The sequence below is a fragment of the Lagenorhynchus albirostris genome, chromosome 10 (genome assembly GCF_949774975.1).
Source record: "Lagenorhynchus albirostris chromosome 10, mLagAlb1.1, whole genome shotgun sequence".
Lineage (NCBI taxonomy): Eukaryota > Metazoa > Chordata > Mammalia > Artiodactyla > Delphinidae > Lagenorhynchus > Lagenorhynchus albirostris.
In genome coordinates this window covers 13140552-13155866 of record NC_083104.1, presented here as the reverse complement: position 1 = coordinate 13155866, position 15315 = coordinate 13140552, and the positions used below count along the sequence as shown (strand labels likewise).

General features: G+C 42.4%; 1 protein-coding gene across 1 annotated transcript in view; it reads left to right on the top strand.

The window, feature by feature from the left end:
- CNTN4 (contactin 4) overlaps positions 1-15315 on the top strand; it is a 326783-nt gene that overhangs the window by 297371 nt on the left and 14097 nt on the right. Inside the window, exons 12-16 of the mRNA XM_060163881.1 lie at positions 3804-3921; positions 7945-8103; positions 10170-10319; positions 12146-12216; positions 13276-13510. Coding sequence (XP_060019864.1) covers positions 3804-3921; positions 7945-8103; positions 10170-10319; positions 12146-12216; positions 13276-13510 — 733 coding nt within the window. The remainder of the gene's footprint in view (positions 1-3803; positions 3922-7944; positions 8104-10169; positions 10320-12145; positions 12217-13275; positions 13511-15315) is intronic.

The window sequence follows — 15315 nt, the reverse complement described above, 5'->3', positions numbered from 1 at the left end:
AATTGGGAGATTGGGGTTGACATATACACACTACTATACGTAAAGTAGATAACTGATAAGGACCTATTGAATAGCACAGGGAACTCTACTCAATACTCTGTAATGACCTGTATGGGAAGAGAATCTGAAAAAGAGTGGATATATGTATGTATAACTGATTCACCTTGCTGTACACCTGAAACTAACACAACATTGTAAATCAACTGTAGTCCAATAAAAATTAAAAAAAAAAAACAGGTTCATTCTGGCTGCTATTATCATGGAGGAGTCCAATCAAAGACAGCAGAATATAAGCATGAGTCTGTGTTGAAAAGCCCTCCCATCCCTCATGCTCCCACAGGAATCGGATTTACTCACCTCATCTTACCCCCATCCGTTATGTTGGGAATAAACGGGCTAAGGCTTACAGATTATCTGTATGATATGTGGAGGGCCTATGTTCCTCTCAAAGATAATGCTATTACTCTATTTACATTCTCGCTGCCTTTGTCAAACAGTACCTCTCCACTGAATTACAGAACACCAAAAATGATTTGAGTAACTATTTTGTCAACTCTCCCAAGGATCATATACAACTGGTACCATTTTAGATGCATGAGACAGAAGTTAATTCATTACATCAGTGGATGACTCGAGTCATTAGTAATTCTCTCTTGGAGTCCTGGTTGAGGAAGGCTGGATGAAATTGCCATTATTAACCATTCTGAACCACTTTGATACGGTTCAGCCTAATAACTTTGCCCAAGTGAGAGTGATATTAACTACTTCACAAAGGCATTGAGGATGTTAAATACCTTCAGGTCTAGAAAACTACATAGCCCAATGCCTACCACAAAAGAAGTATGTGAGAAACATTAACGGTTGTATTCATTGAAGGAGGGTAACATTAATTCTAATAACATGAGCATATATACTGAGAAAACCTTCATAGATTAAGCAGAATATTTGTTTTCAGACTAAAATAAATGTCTTGGGCATAAGAGATAATAAAAAATAAAAATATTATCTCTCAGAATGGCACGGGCACCAACCAATCAGAACAGATGCTTGGGCAATCAAAATAGATGTCCTGCCAATCAGACAGATATGCACTTCATGCTGGACGGGCTGCACGTCAGCCAGGGCTGAGGCACAGATGGAGATACTCGTGATGGAGTCAAGCACTAGTGACCACCTTTTGTCGAGACCTCTGTCCATGGAATCACTCTCATTAGCCTTTTGTATGGGAAGTGTTTGTCTCTTTTGTGATACCAGTACTAGCACCAATCAACCATTGCTAAGAAGTAACTGCAAAATGTGGGACAGCGCTACAAATTGTGAGAGCTAAGTGTATTAGCCACCAGGATCATAAGTGTCTATAGGGTTAGCGCTGGATAACAGAAGAGGTAAGGAAGCAATTCTGAAGTCAAGCCCATTTCTCAGTTTCTGCTTCCTGTGTCAGTGTGGTACAGTCGATGCTTGGGAGAGCCGACCTATTGCAGTGTTCGGAAGAGTTATTATTTCATTGTCCTCTGAGCGGCTCTGAGTGTTCGGTCAGGAACAGAACAGACAACAGTGCTGCTTTGTTCTCTTTGGTAGGAACATAAATGTAGATCTCAGTAAACAGTTTGGTCTGTATGACTTTGAAGGGAAAGAGAAAGTTACTGGGGTCTGCTTCTGTGAGACTCATACCTCAATCCCGAGTTTATTTTTCTTGTTGTTTCACTTTTACGTTAAAAACACAAATGTGGTCAAAATCTGCAAATAAGGAGAGCACACTCCAAACCACACAGTCATCAAATTCTGTTAATGGATTGCTGTGCTCTGAAATCTGCTGGCTACAACTGGTTTCTTTGACCTTCAAGCCCTTGTTGAATAAAACAAATTATTGAGATAGTGTAGCCATTTCCTTTAAACCACTGTGACTTCCCACTTTCCCTGCACATACCCCCTTGTGAGGCATATTTTTTGTTTAAGCCTCTGTTCAAAGTCCTAGCGCATGAAATGTCTTAGGTAAAGTAGTGTTAATAATCATGATGATGATGATAACTTATATTTGCAAAGTGCCTAATCATTTATCAAGCATTTTCCTATATATCAGCTCTTTAATCCTCACAGAATCTCTGTGAAATATGGTAGCAATTACCCTATTTTACTAGCAATTATAAGACTTGATTAGTAAATAGTAGAATCTGGATGAGAACCCAAGTGTTACAAATGAAATATAGATTTCAGGTTTAAAAAAGAAATTCACAGATCTCCTTGAATTAGATTTAATGTCTTTGACATAATTGTTTCACAAGGAAAACTGATCGTAGCCGTCCGTAATACTAGTTTAAATTTACCCTGTGTGTCACAGTTTTCAGGATTTCACATACACATACAATCTCATTTGATTCTCACAAGCTAGCACGGTAGGCAATGCATCCTTCTTTCACAGGTCAATAAACTAAGGCCCAGAGACATTAAGAGACTCACAGGAAGTCACACAGCAGGGATCAGCCCCAGACAACTAAGTCCCAACACTTAAGCTCTCTCTTGACGATATGCTTTTGCCTTTCTTCTAATCCTGTTTACAACTCTTGGCGGTTCTGTGTCTTTCATTGCCGTGGGTAAATATGTAATATGCTGTACTGAAACCAAGGAGGAAAACTAAGTACACATTTAGAATGAGAATAAGATCTTTCCAGCTGATAGGACAGCAGTCTGGTAACGAGTAGGGACTGGAGCCTGAAACTCTGTGGGCTCACATTCTGGTTCTGCCACTGATCAGCTAAGTGACTCTAGGAAAGACGAATAACCTCTTTGTGCTTGAGCTTCTTCATCTGTAAAGGAGGGATAATAAAAGTACCTACCTCACAGGACATGTCAGTATTTGGTGTAATATATGCCTGCCAGATATTAAGTACCATTAAGTATTATCCAATATTATTGTCATTTAGAAGCATAACAAGAGGGCCAAAATAACCTATGTTATCTTGTCATCCATCAAGGTTTAGAAATAAGAATAGCTTCCTGACTCTGAACCCTTCGGTGTTCGCTTGCTCAAGCAGTTGTTCTCCAAGTGTTTGATGAACAGAGCTCTGAAACCGAACTCCAAGGTGTAGCAGTGTTCTTCAGTTAAAATGCCAGCTTTGTGATGGCCTGTGGAGGCATCTCCTCACAATTATTAAAAGTCCCGTGTTGGTGAATGATGTAGAAATATTTCTAGGGCACATAGACATCCGTACCGGGATGTAATTAGTCCTATTCATCTGCTGATCAAACATACATTTGGCATTGGAAAACAAATTAGCACTGTTCCACAGTAGGTGATGCAAGATTTCCTTGGAGAGTCTGGTCCTCATAATTCATTAATTCAAACCTGGGAGCAGTCAGAATGATGCCTATAAGACAGGGTTGTGCAGTAAAATACAGATGCTTCCAAATGTGGGCTTGCCTCCCCTTTCCAAATCAAGAGTTCCCAAGTACTGCAGTGCCAGCGAAGGCTGTAGGCTGAGGGCATATCTGAAGAAACCCACAGGACTAGGTCAGCAGCTGCTTTATTACGTAAGTTTCAGTGCTTCCAGCGTGGATGGCAAACTGCTCCAGAGACACAGAGAAGCCAGACACCTGAGGTCTTGTCCTAGGTGTGTTCTGAAGATGTTGCTGTTGTTATCTCTCAGGCAGGCTCACATATTTTTAATAGGCCATGGCTTGCATCACTAATGTTTTCATCAGCCAGTATAAAATAAATCCATTAGTCACAGTGTCCTTCATGTGATAATGATATTTAGAGCTCATTAAAAAGTAATTGTGGCCACTTTCCCCTACTTTATCAGCAGGATTCAGCTGGTGATTTGATGATCCGGAACATCCAGCTGAAGCATGCTGGGAAATACGTCTGCATGGTCCAGACAAGTGTAGACAAGCTGTCTGCCGCTGCTGACCTGATTGTGAGAGGTATGGGAATTTTGGGTTTTGTTCTTAAAATATATTTGCGATATCTGCTCCAGCACAGAGTTCTAAAAACCTCAGTGGTTTAGAATTACAGGGGAAAAGACGATAGAAGGTAAACATTGTAAACAGTGGTTAAGAGTCTACAGAAGTTTTGTGTGCAGCTATTTCTCGTAGGGGATCAGAAAGTGCAGAGCAAATTCAGTTACTCTGTACTGAAAATAACTCCTATAAATGCTCCCAGTACTCTGATTTATAGTGTTGGAGTTCAACACCAGAATAACTAGAACAGAATAACTTTAGATTAGGAAAAGCAAATAGCTTAAAGAAGGATGAAACTGTGCCTTTTGCTGTTTCGTCTGGGCTCAACCAAATTACAGTAAGTCCCCTACATACGAACCTTCAAGTTGCAAACTTTCAAAGATGCAAACTTGGGTTCCATCAACGTCAGGCGTGAGTGAAATTGCAGCTTGCCCTCCATCTTCTATTGTTGACAATCTTTCAACTCTACCATCTCCCACTTCCTCTCCTTCCTGCAGTCAGGAACTCTTCTCGCGTGTTGACTTGATGCCAGCCCCTGTATGCCAGCTGTTATACTGTACTACTGTACTTTTCAAGGTACTGTACTGTAAGATTAAAAAGGTTTTCTTTATTTTTTATGTTTGTTTTTTATGTATTATTTGTGTGAAAAGTATTGTAAACCTATTACAGTACAGTACTATATAGCTGACTGTGTTAGTTGGGTACCTAGGCTAACTTTGTTGGACTTAGGAACAAATCGGACTTACGAACTCGCTCTCAGAATGGAACCCATTCGCATGTAGGGGACTTACTGTAGTGAGTTAGGTCACTGATGTAACAGTGGCTTAAGTAAAATCATCGCCAGTTTTTCCCATTTTTTTTCCCCTAAAGTTAATAGTTCTGTCCAGTTTCTAAAATATGGCTTTAGAAGGAAAGAGTTCCTGCCTGGGATATAGTCAATACGCAGGAAGTTGATGTCAAAACTGACATTGGTGAGAATCTCTTGCATATGACAGACATGGCCTCACCTCATCCAAATGGCTGTGAATGACTTGACTGAGCTTCAACAAACCAATGTTTAAAGGAACAGTAAGTGGACTTTTAAGAACTATTTTTTTAATTAAAGTTCAAGTCTTTGTGAACCAGTGTACATGCCAGAATCAAACTGACGCATGCTCAGGGGTTTGCTAAAGTTAAATGTAAAGCCGAATCAGAACATCCAAATAATCTCTTAGCCAGCGTCTCCTTCATTCGAACCCTAACTATTGGCGTTTAGGAATCTTTGGCCAGCAGAATTTTGAGTGCAAGCAAATACAGGAGGTGTCACATTTGGAGGCAGGATGAATCTGAGTACACAGAGAATAAGATATTATTGGAAGCCACAAAAAGTGTTGCTATGTCCTGTGGGCATAACATGAGGGGGGAGGTGTGTGGAAGTTAGCAACTCAAACTGATTGTCAAGAGAGAATAAGAAAAATAGCTTTTCCATCAGATCTGCTTTGGTTCCCCTCTAAATCGCCTTAAAAACCTTTCTATAATGGAAGGAATAAGGGCCAGAGAAGAGAAAACTTCCAACCTGGGTAGAGCTACCCACAGTATAACCTACGGGACCGGGTTTATTTCCATTTTAAAATACACCAGAGCTGGTCTGCTTTCCCACTGGGGACCAGAAGAATTCTGTTGTTGAAAATGTATCCTCTATTTCATTAGGATAATGTTCAGATCAGCAGTTTAAACGCCAATGAATTAGACTAATAAATATTTAAATTAGTAATAGTTGAATTTCTTAAATGATATTGTATACTTCATTTCACAGAAAATAACATGAAATACCAAGAGGAATTTGCAAATGCGGTCTAAGAGAACATCTAGCCTGATCAGTTAATAAAGCCAATAAATTAATATGCCATTTTAAACCATCATCTTTTGTTTAACCTCCTCCTAGCTCTGCCCTTTCAGCTTTTCTGCGTGTTGCAGAGGCAAGGCTGGTATGCGTTGCACTGACATGTAAGAGATTTTTGTGTCTGAAACTAGTAAAGCTTTGAGTCTTGTCTCTGGCTTCCTTGATTCTCTGATATCTACTTTATTTAATCTAGAGCACTCGAACAGCAGCTAGAAAGGCCACCCTTCCCTGAGAAAGAAACAGGGATGCAGGTGTAACACCTGCATTCCCTCTGCTGTTGCCTGTGACACAAACTGTTTGAGCCCCAGACCATGTTACCACTTTGCTCAGAGGATAAACATTTGCTCATTTTGTCATTTTGAAAGAGAGACCCAACTTCCCCGAAACAAAGGTGGTAAACATTCTGCAGGGTGTAGCATATCTACACTTGGGTGGGGCTGGTAGCAGGGACATAACAAACAGCAAACCGCGCTGTGAAAGTACCATCTTACCCCCCTTGGCCAACTTCATGCCACCCCTTCATGTCCTTCTTCCTAGTTGCCAACAGTGGGCTCAGATCTTCCTCTATCAATTTAATTCACTGAGGAATGTAGAGAGGAACACTTTTCTCCTTGTGGTACTTTGATTCTAAAGGCCATGGAAGGAGCATCTATTTTAAGAAAGGATGGGAATGCTAGGATGAGAAAGCTGGTGAGAAAAAAAAAAAAAGATTATATTGTCTTCTGGACTTTTCTCTGATTAATAAGAGTCCTGAAGACCAGAGGTTACCTTAGTTCTATCTAGGTGGCATTAGACTGACATGCTGAAATGTCACTATGGAAAATTAATCAGTGCCAGCATACCGACTTGCAGACCTTTCATTCAGGAGTAGGAGGGAGAAGAAAAATTTAGTCTCATCTGTGGGTCTATAAGAAATGATTTTTAAAAAAGGAAAGAGAAATTTAGGGCATCACTTAAAGGGTGCGGAAGTGAGTCCCAGAACAAAGTGTTACTTCCAGAAATTGCCATTAACTTCTCAGCACTCTGTGAAAGGTCTCTTTCTTCCCTGCCCCTGCGCCGTGGCCTCGTAGTATTTTGGAAGAACATGTGATTGCTGTCCCGGGCCTCAGCACATCCCTCCCAGGAGGATCTCCTTCCTCCTGTCTAATGGACACAAGCTGTGTCGTTATGTGTCCCTCACACTCACCTTCTCTGCCCGGGTGGTCACTTGTTAGAAATGCCTTTAACCGCCTGCTAAGAGCGTTTCATGTTGGAATCAAGGACAGCTTTGAGTCTTTGCTCTGGCTCTGCTGTTATTTTGTGTTTGCTTACCAACCACTTTCCAGCCCTCCGTTTCTTTATGATTTACAAGCCTTCATTTAAAACTGATTTCCGCCCGTTTCAATGGTCTAAGTACAATGGCGGAAACAATGCACATCCAGAGCAGAAGGAGGAAAATACAGGTGTGAAACTTACAGAAACTGCCAATGTGGTCCTTCGACTCTCAACCCGATTTTGAAATCGCTTTGAAGAAGGCACAGTCTTGGGACTCATGCACACAGGCCACTTTCACAGCAGTTCCCTGGCACGCAAGTGTGTGTTGGCATTTTACGTGGCCATTCCAATGCAGCTGGAATGTACAGAGCAGCACTGAGACCCCCAGAGTTCTAAAGTCACCTTCGCTCACATCATCAGGGGTAGAAATGACCATTTCCAGAAGGCTCCAGTCTTCACTTACCCAGATAACAGTGTCCAACCCGTAGTAGGAACTTGTATTATATGATGGATGGATTAATGAATTTGGGCCCTGGTGGTACCACAATATTCTCTCTTGACATCTAGAACAAATATCCTATTGTAATTCTTTGTAAACCTACTGGTTTTTCCTATTATATTGTGAAGCTATGGAAGGAAGGGGCCGGGCCACGTCTCGCTCATCTCTGTAGTTTCAGAGCCTAGAAGAAAGCCAGGCTCCTAATAGCTATTCAAAAAGTAATTGACAAGCGATGAATCTGTGGGTGGATGAATCAACAGTTGAATAGGTCAGTGCCCCGTTCAACAAAGTGGTCACATCCTTGGACATTTGAACACTCTGCTCAACTTCTGAGGGTCTTGCTCTTTCTCAGGTCCTCCAGGCCCCCCAGAGGCTGTGGCCATAGATGAAATTACAGACACCACTGCTCAGCTCTCCTGGAGACCCGGGCCTGACAACCACAGCCCCATCACCATGTATGTCATTCAAGCCAGGACTCCGTTCTCCGTGGGCTGGCAAGCAGTTAATACAGGTACCATGTTGGATGCCTGGTGCTGGTGTCTCACAGGGGCTTCTGAAACTCAGCAGAATGGACACAGCTCTGTGGCAGAAGCCGAGAGGCGTCTAGGTTCTCATTCAGACACAGCTACAGATGAAACTTTATGGCAGTGTTTCCTATACCTCAACCAGTATACTATTTGATATTTTTCTTTCTACTGATTCATATTTGTTTGTTTGTTAATTTGTTCTAAGCAATAAGTCTGCAATGATAGTAGGTCTGTTGTGTTATATTTTTGACACACATTTTAAAATACATTAGTTATAAAAATAAAAAGCATCATCTCTCTGTGCATTGCCTAAAATCATATGTGTACCACTAGTGGGGCACTTTGAAAAGCAGTGGATTATGTTACTGTTTAATCACAGTCTTTGTAAAGTTTGTACACAGCTTTCAAGAAACCCGTATCTAAGGGCTGCGTGGAGCCTCTTGACTTGCTGCCCATTTTTTTAGATGGATATATTTGGGCATGAAGAGGCATGAGATTTTGTAAAATTAAAGAATACATGTGTTGGCCGTACCATCCCTGCTGCTGTCTACACCTCCAAATTGACTCGTTTTGTTATTTTATTTAGGTTTCGTTTGAGGAAAATATGGACAAACAAGTAGTTATTGCAAGCAAGTTACACACTCTTCTGGTCTTTCCATTTTAGCTTATCTAACCTCTGAAATGGGTTTCTGTGTTTCCAGCTGAATCATTGACTTTCTTCTGAGTCACGTTTTAGGAAGGAAAGGAAAAATCTGGAAGTTAAGGAGATAAGAATTCTAGTCCTGACTTTGCTGATCAGCAGATTTCTATACATCTTCATATTCCTCTTCTGTTAAATGGGAATAATAAGAATTGTTATGACCCCATACAGAAATGATTGTGATACTTAAAAAAAATAAATTGCTGAATAAATATAATGAAGGACAGGAGTGGGATGAAGATGCTGATTCTCATGACGATAATAATGATGGTTTACAAATGATGTGCCGTATGTTCTGCTAAGTGCTTTTCTTGAGTGTTCTCAACTGCACTGTGAATAGATATTGTTATTAGCCTTATTTTATGGTGAGGAAACCAAGGCATGGAAAGGTGAAGCAACTTGCCCAAGGTCGTTTGGCTACTGAGTGTGGAGTTAGGGCTAGAATCCAGGTTGTCTGACACCAGAACCCACTTTCTTCAACTTTGGAGGGAAGGACTCTAAAAGTGTGGCCCCAAGGAGGCTAGAAGCCACTGAAGCCTAGTCACAGGGGCCTCAGCTTTGTCACAGGGGACGTCCCTCTGAGTCTCCTGGGCCCATTGGGAAATCTTCATAGCAATTAATTCAAAACCCAAAAGGTTGTGCAGTGAGCATAGAAGCCAAGTCCAGAGCTCCATGGCTTGTGGCATCAAGCAGGGGGCCCTGTCCTCTGTGAAGGGAGGCCTTCCCCAAATCCTGCTGGATGAACACTATCAGATTCTGCCTCTCTGACTCTTTTTCTATTCTTCATGGGCCGTTCCGTTTATGTTTACAGATTCTTTCTTTTGGTATGCTAACACAGTTCATTAACAGTAGTTGTGTGGACTTATAACATTATTACTCCATTGTTATAATAAGTTACAGAGCTTGAGCCATGCAGTCAGACAAAGGTGCAAATCCAGTATGACCTTGGGCGAGTCACTTGACCTTTATGTGGTACATTTTCCTCATCTATAAAAATGAAGAGAATAATTTCACCTTACTCATAGGATAGTTGGAAGGATTAAACAATATGCCCAGCCCGATACAGTAAATGCTGAAAAACAAGTGAGGTGAGAACAACAGTGATTACGGTCAAGTAGCTTTGGGCTTTGAAGACTGTCTTTTGTGCTGTCATCTGCTGGTGTGTGATTTGAGTTTATTAGTCTGGCACAGAGAGGCCTGGGATGACCTCCCTGCAAGGGCTGTTTGTGCAGCTGCCCTCAGATCTGCAGCAATGCCCCGAACACAGTAATGGTGATGATGATGGATAGAAGTTCCCATCTTCCTACCATGGAATCCTATGAAACATGGTCACCTTTTGATGTCTTTCAGTCCCAGAACTCATTGATGGGAAGACATTCACAGCAACTGTGGTGGGTTTGAACCCTTGGGTCGAATATGAATTCCGCACAGTTGCAGCCAACGTGATTGGGATTGGGGAGCCCAGCCAGCCCTCTGAGAAGCGGAGGACAGAAGAGGCCCGTGAGTAGCACCAAGGATACAGGAGCTCCTGTTCCTTAGGGAAAGGCTTTGAATCTCCCTGCTCTTCAGCCCTAACGAGGCTCTGTGCTAGCCCACCCTTCCCTGAGTGACTGTGATCATCAGAAATGAGACCAATAGATGCTCAGCTTTACCATCAGGGAGTTTCATTATTTTGTTGGTGTTTTTGTTTTTATTTTTATGTATTAACTTTTATTGAAGTATAGTTGATGCACAATATTATATAAGTTATAGGTGTATGATATGGTGATTCACAACTTTTGAAGGTTATACTCCATTTATAGTTATTATAAAATATTGGCTATATTCCCCTGTGTGATATGTCCTTGCAGCTTATTTTGTACATAATAGTTTGTACCTCTTACTCCCCTACCCCTACATTGCGCCTCCTCCCTTCCCTCTCCCCACTGGTAACCACTAGCTTGTTCTCTCTCTCTGTGAGTCCCAGCAGTGAGTTTCAATCCAGAGTTATGTTCTCACTCTTCCTTGGGTTCCCTGGTACTGGGCGAGACACTCTGCTTCGTTCTCTCAAACACCACGTCTTTCTTCACTGGTTCCTTTGTCACCAAGACTCTCCTACCAGGATTATTATTTTTTCAAATGCACACCCACACTTCAAATGAAATCAACTCACAGAAATGTCAAGTGGCAAAGAATAAGTTCTTCAGAAATGTTCAGTAAATCTTCTTAGGGTATAAACCCTTCCCAAAAGCTAAGATTAGGACCATCCTAGTAATTCACGCAAGCCCGGTCGGCAGTTTTATAGGAGCTTCTGTGTACGCAGCTTGGGTGAGCACGGTGAGAGAACAACATAAATTCACCTGCATCCCTTGTATTTGTCTCACATAGAGTGGGAGGCCTAGTGTGGGTGTGTGTGAAGGTCCCAGCTGCGATGAGGCCAAATGTTAGTGAAGGAAGAGGAAGGCCCCAGAGCAAATGGAATCTCTGACCCTACTCTTGGACACAAATCCATCTGGCTGTACTTCGTTGGTTTTATCCAAGGGGACATTCCCAGTCACCAAATCTATACCCCAGCCAGACATTTTTAGATTCTGTCTGGAGTCTTTCATTTACAGGATGATACTATAGCTAACCCCATGCTTCCTTTTCCCCTTCAAAATCGTAATTTAATGAATTCCTCTCAGCAATCCTGAGGGGGAAGCTAGCATAATTTGCCCTCTTTTACAGAGGAGACTGGGAGTCAAAGAGGTTAAGCACGGTGAGCCAGGGGTCAACCTCTGTCCACCACTTCCTTCAACACCCAGCTCAAAACTCACCTTCCTCTGAGAAGCCGTTAGCCCGGCCTGCGCTTCAGACGGCCTCCGCACTCCTCCGTTCTGTCTGTGCCGCATGTTGTTGGTTGTCGACATCGCTCTGGAATCATCCTGCTTGTGCTCCCACCCTCCAGCTAGATTGTGAGCTCTGCACGGGCAGAGTGTGTATCATCACTTCTTTGTGTACCGCCACGTGGCTCATAAACGCCTACCCAAGCCTTAGAACCAGAACCTCAGTCCTTTCCTCATCCCCCTGAACTTTGGCCTCTAGGGGTGGAGCTGAATCATTGTTCAGTCACGTCAGATAACAGGTGTGCCTCTTGTTGAATGGGAAAGAGGTAACTAATAGCAGTTTCCTGGGTATGTTTCACTTCCACGAGCTGATGCTTCGGGACCCTCGACCATACAGTTTCTCATCTCAGAGCTGTGTGCATCCGAGGATCTGTTTAAACTGAGTCACCTCAGCCCGGCAACCTTGCCGGCCCTCTTGGCCTTTGCCGCCTGACATGACTTGTTTTTTTGTCTCCTGAACAGTCCCCGAAGTCACCCCAGCTAACGTCAGTGGAGGCGGAGGCAGCAAATCTGAACTGGTTATAACCTGGGAGGTAAATGAATCGCAGAACGAAAGGAACATACATTAGCCTAGGCTATTTTATCATTTTACTCTGTGTTAAACGTATATGGGAAGTCGCCTTCTCTGTTTTTAACAGCCAAAATCCGTTTGAGTGCAAACACCCGCTGTCGCGTGAATGGCTAGCAGGGAAAGATGGCGCTTCCCCGTCAGTTGTGGAGTCAAGTTTTAATTCAGTTGGTCACAGGAAAAACAATCATGAAAGGGAAGAGAACGTAAGAAAAAATGTATATATGTATAATATGCACATTAAAGAAGGCTGGTTTAGAGCAAACCAGTTTTTCTTTTTTTCCTGAATTACTGCAAGGCCAATTGATTTAAAACATCTGCCCACAATAGACTCCGTGTACCAGCACAATTTCCTAAGATTGGCTTTGCTGCAGGAGCCCTCTTGTGTAAAGTGTTTTTTCACCCACGTAGAGGTGTGTTAGTCACCACTTTATTAAAAATTGATTTTGAGACAGGAGGTCAGAGTTTCAGAAAGAGTCCACAATGATTTTGAAGGATTCTAGGCAACAGCCGCGGAAGTTCCAATCTGTCATTTAACCAGAGCCCCAGCAGTGAGAGAAACCACTCACCCCTTCCAGCCCAGCACTTCCGGGCTGAGAGGGAAGATCTTGCCTGAGCCAGGATGGTCCTCACTTCTTTGGTGAGAGCTCTTTCAATGAGTGTCCGTGTGACCCTGGAGGAAGGATCCTACTAGATGGTACATGTTGGGAATGTTGCTTTTTAGATCAACTGTCCAGTGTCTTCCACAGTCATTTCCTACAGTTTCAGAGCTGGGTCTCCCCCATCAGGAAGCCAGGCTCTCCACTGCAGGTTTTCATTGATTTTTTTTGAACCCTGCTTCAATCCCCCCCCCGAATATCTCTGGTAGACTGATGGCAAATCCCAAATTGAAGACTCTCGACAAAGCCCCCAATAAGATAGCATGAACACAGGGGCGTGTATGGGGGTGGGGAGTGGAATAAAACAATGTAGCATCTGCATCAAAGTCCTGCAGCCTCTGAAGACCGCCTCCCTTTCTTCCCAGACGGTCCCTGAGGAATTACAGAACGGCAGAGGCTTTGGTTACGTGGTGGCCTTCCGGCCTTATGGCAAAATGATCTGGATGCTGACCGTGCTGGCCTCCGCGGACGCCTCCAGATACGTGTTCAGGAATGAGAGCGTGCATCCCTTCTCTCCCTTCGAGGTTAAAGTGGGCGTCTTCAACAATAAAGGAGAAGGCCCTTTCAGTCCCACCACGGTGGTATATTCTGCAGAAGAAGGTATGATGTTGCTTCAATTCTGAGATGTTGACTTTAGGACGTACAATCAATTTAGCACTCTACCCATAAACTGAAGGCATATCCTGAATCAAGAAAAGCGTACTATGAAAAATACGATTCATTATCTACCACCAGTCCCTTAGAAAGATAGCAGCTCCACGGTGTATAAAAACAAATGCTTATCCTTTAGTAATTCCACTGCTAAGGACCAGAATCTCAGGTACCATATAAGATCTTCATGTCTATGTATTTATCACATTACTTTCAACAGAATTCTGTTTTATTTTATGCCTTTAAGTGAATGCCAAAATATAATTTGTATTTCCTCTCAAGATGATTTTTTTCATAAATCACATTGTACTCAAAAATTATTCTGTTATTAAAGAATAGAGTAAGTCACAGAGCAGTGTGATTGCTCTCATTGTCATCTCTGGTGTTATCATGTTTAGGGGTTCTCACTCATTTTCACTGCCTCTGTGCCATCCCTGCTCTCAGAATACCCCTCCTAATGGCCTTCATCTCCATCGGAGCTTGCCTTCATTGTTTCAAAGGTGATGTTCGGAATGAGACCATATTAAAAGTTGAGTCACTGACTTGGGAGTAAGTGAAGATGCAATAAATTCTTCCATCCAATTAAAAAAGTCAGCCCCTTAGACTCAGTGGTCCTCCATGATCTAGCCCCCACCTCTCTTTTCTGCCTCAACTCCTGCCCCTCTTCCCTGCATACTTCATGTTCCAACCATAGCCAAAGGACTTGCAATTCTCCAAACAAGCTTGAGCCCCTAGTATATGCTTCACCTTCTCTTAAAGTTCCCTGCTTTGCCCACCTTGTGACCTCATGGTCATCCTTCAAAACTCAACTCAAACAGCCAAGGTCTTCTCTCATTTTCCCAGGCCCACGGAGTGAGGTGCTTCTCTTTTTCCTTGTGTCTTAACATTGCTCTGTTATAATTCTCATCTCAATGTATTATGAATTTTGAATTTTAGTTTTGTGTGTTTCTTGAGGGCCGGCTATTTATTTCTTACCTCTGTGTCGCCAGTGTCGAAACGTGTATGACACACAGACCCCTAATAGATACTGAATGAATTCACACATAAATAGAATCACACATTGTTATAAATAGACAAAACCTTAGGGGTCTCCATGTATACCATTTTCTGGAACAGAATGTGCATTCCAGAGGGAACACACAAGTTGACTGTAAACGTACTAGATGAACCTTTAAAATTATTTAATACTTACATATTGATTTGAGTTGCATCAGAAAAAAATACAGCTATCAAATCAAAACCAGGATTTCATTTGTGTTATAACTCACAACATGCCTGAGTTGTTCATTAAGAAAGACCACTGAAAGGAAAATCTTTACATAAAAGTGGTACACAGCTCTGGCAAAAATCTGGCAAAAAGAACTGAAATTTAGGAGACAGACTGGGTCCAGACTCTCCTTTGCAGCTGAGGAGGTTGAGGCCCAGAAAGCATAAATGACTTGTACAGCCAAGCTCGTAAGACGTGCAGCTGGCTGTGCAGAACTGAACCGTCACCCGGCCCTCCTGAAACTTAGTCAAGTCAGTTGACTCTCCTTTTTTCTGTCTGATTTTCGTAACCAGTGACTACGACTCTCACCTAGGACAAATGCTAATTAAGAAGGATGTGTGTTAAATAAATTCCTGGCTATGAAACGTGGTACTTATACTTAAGTGTCCTGGGTTACTTCCCTTCCACCTACCCCTAAATGTAGAAGCCAAAGACTGAAAAAGTCTCTTCACCACCATCTCCATCACCATCCTCTCCCAGCTGTTAA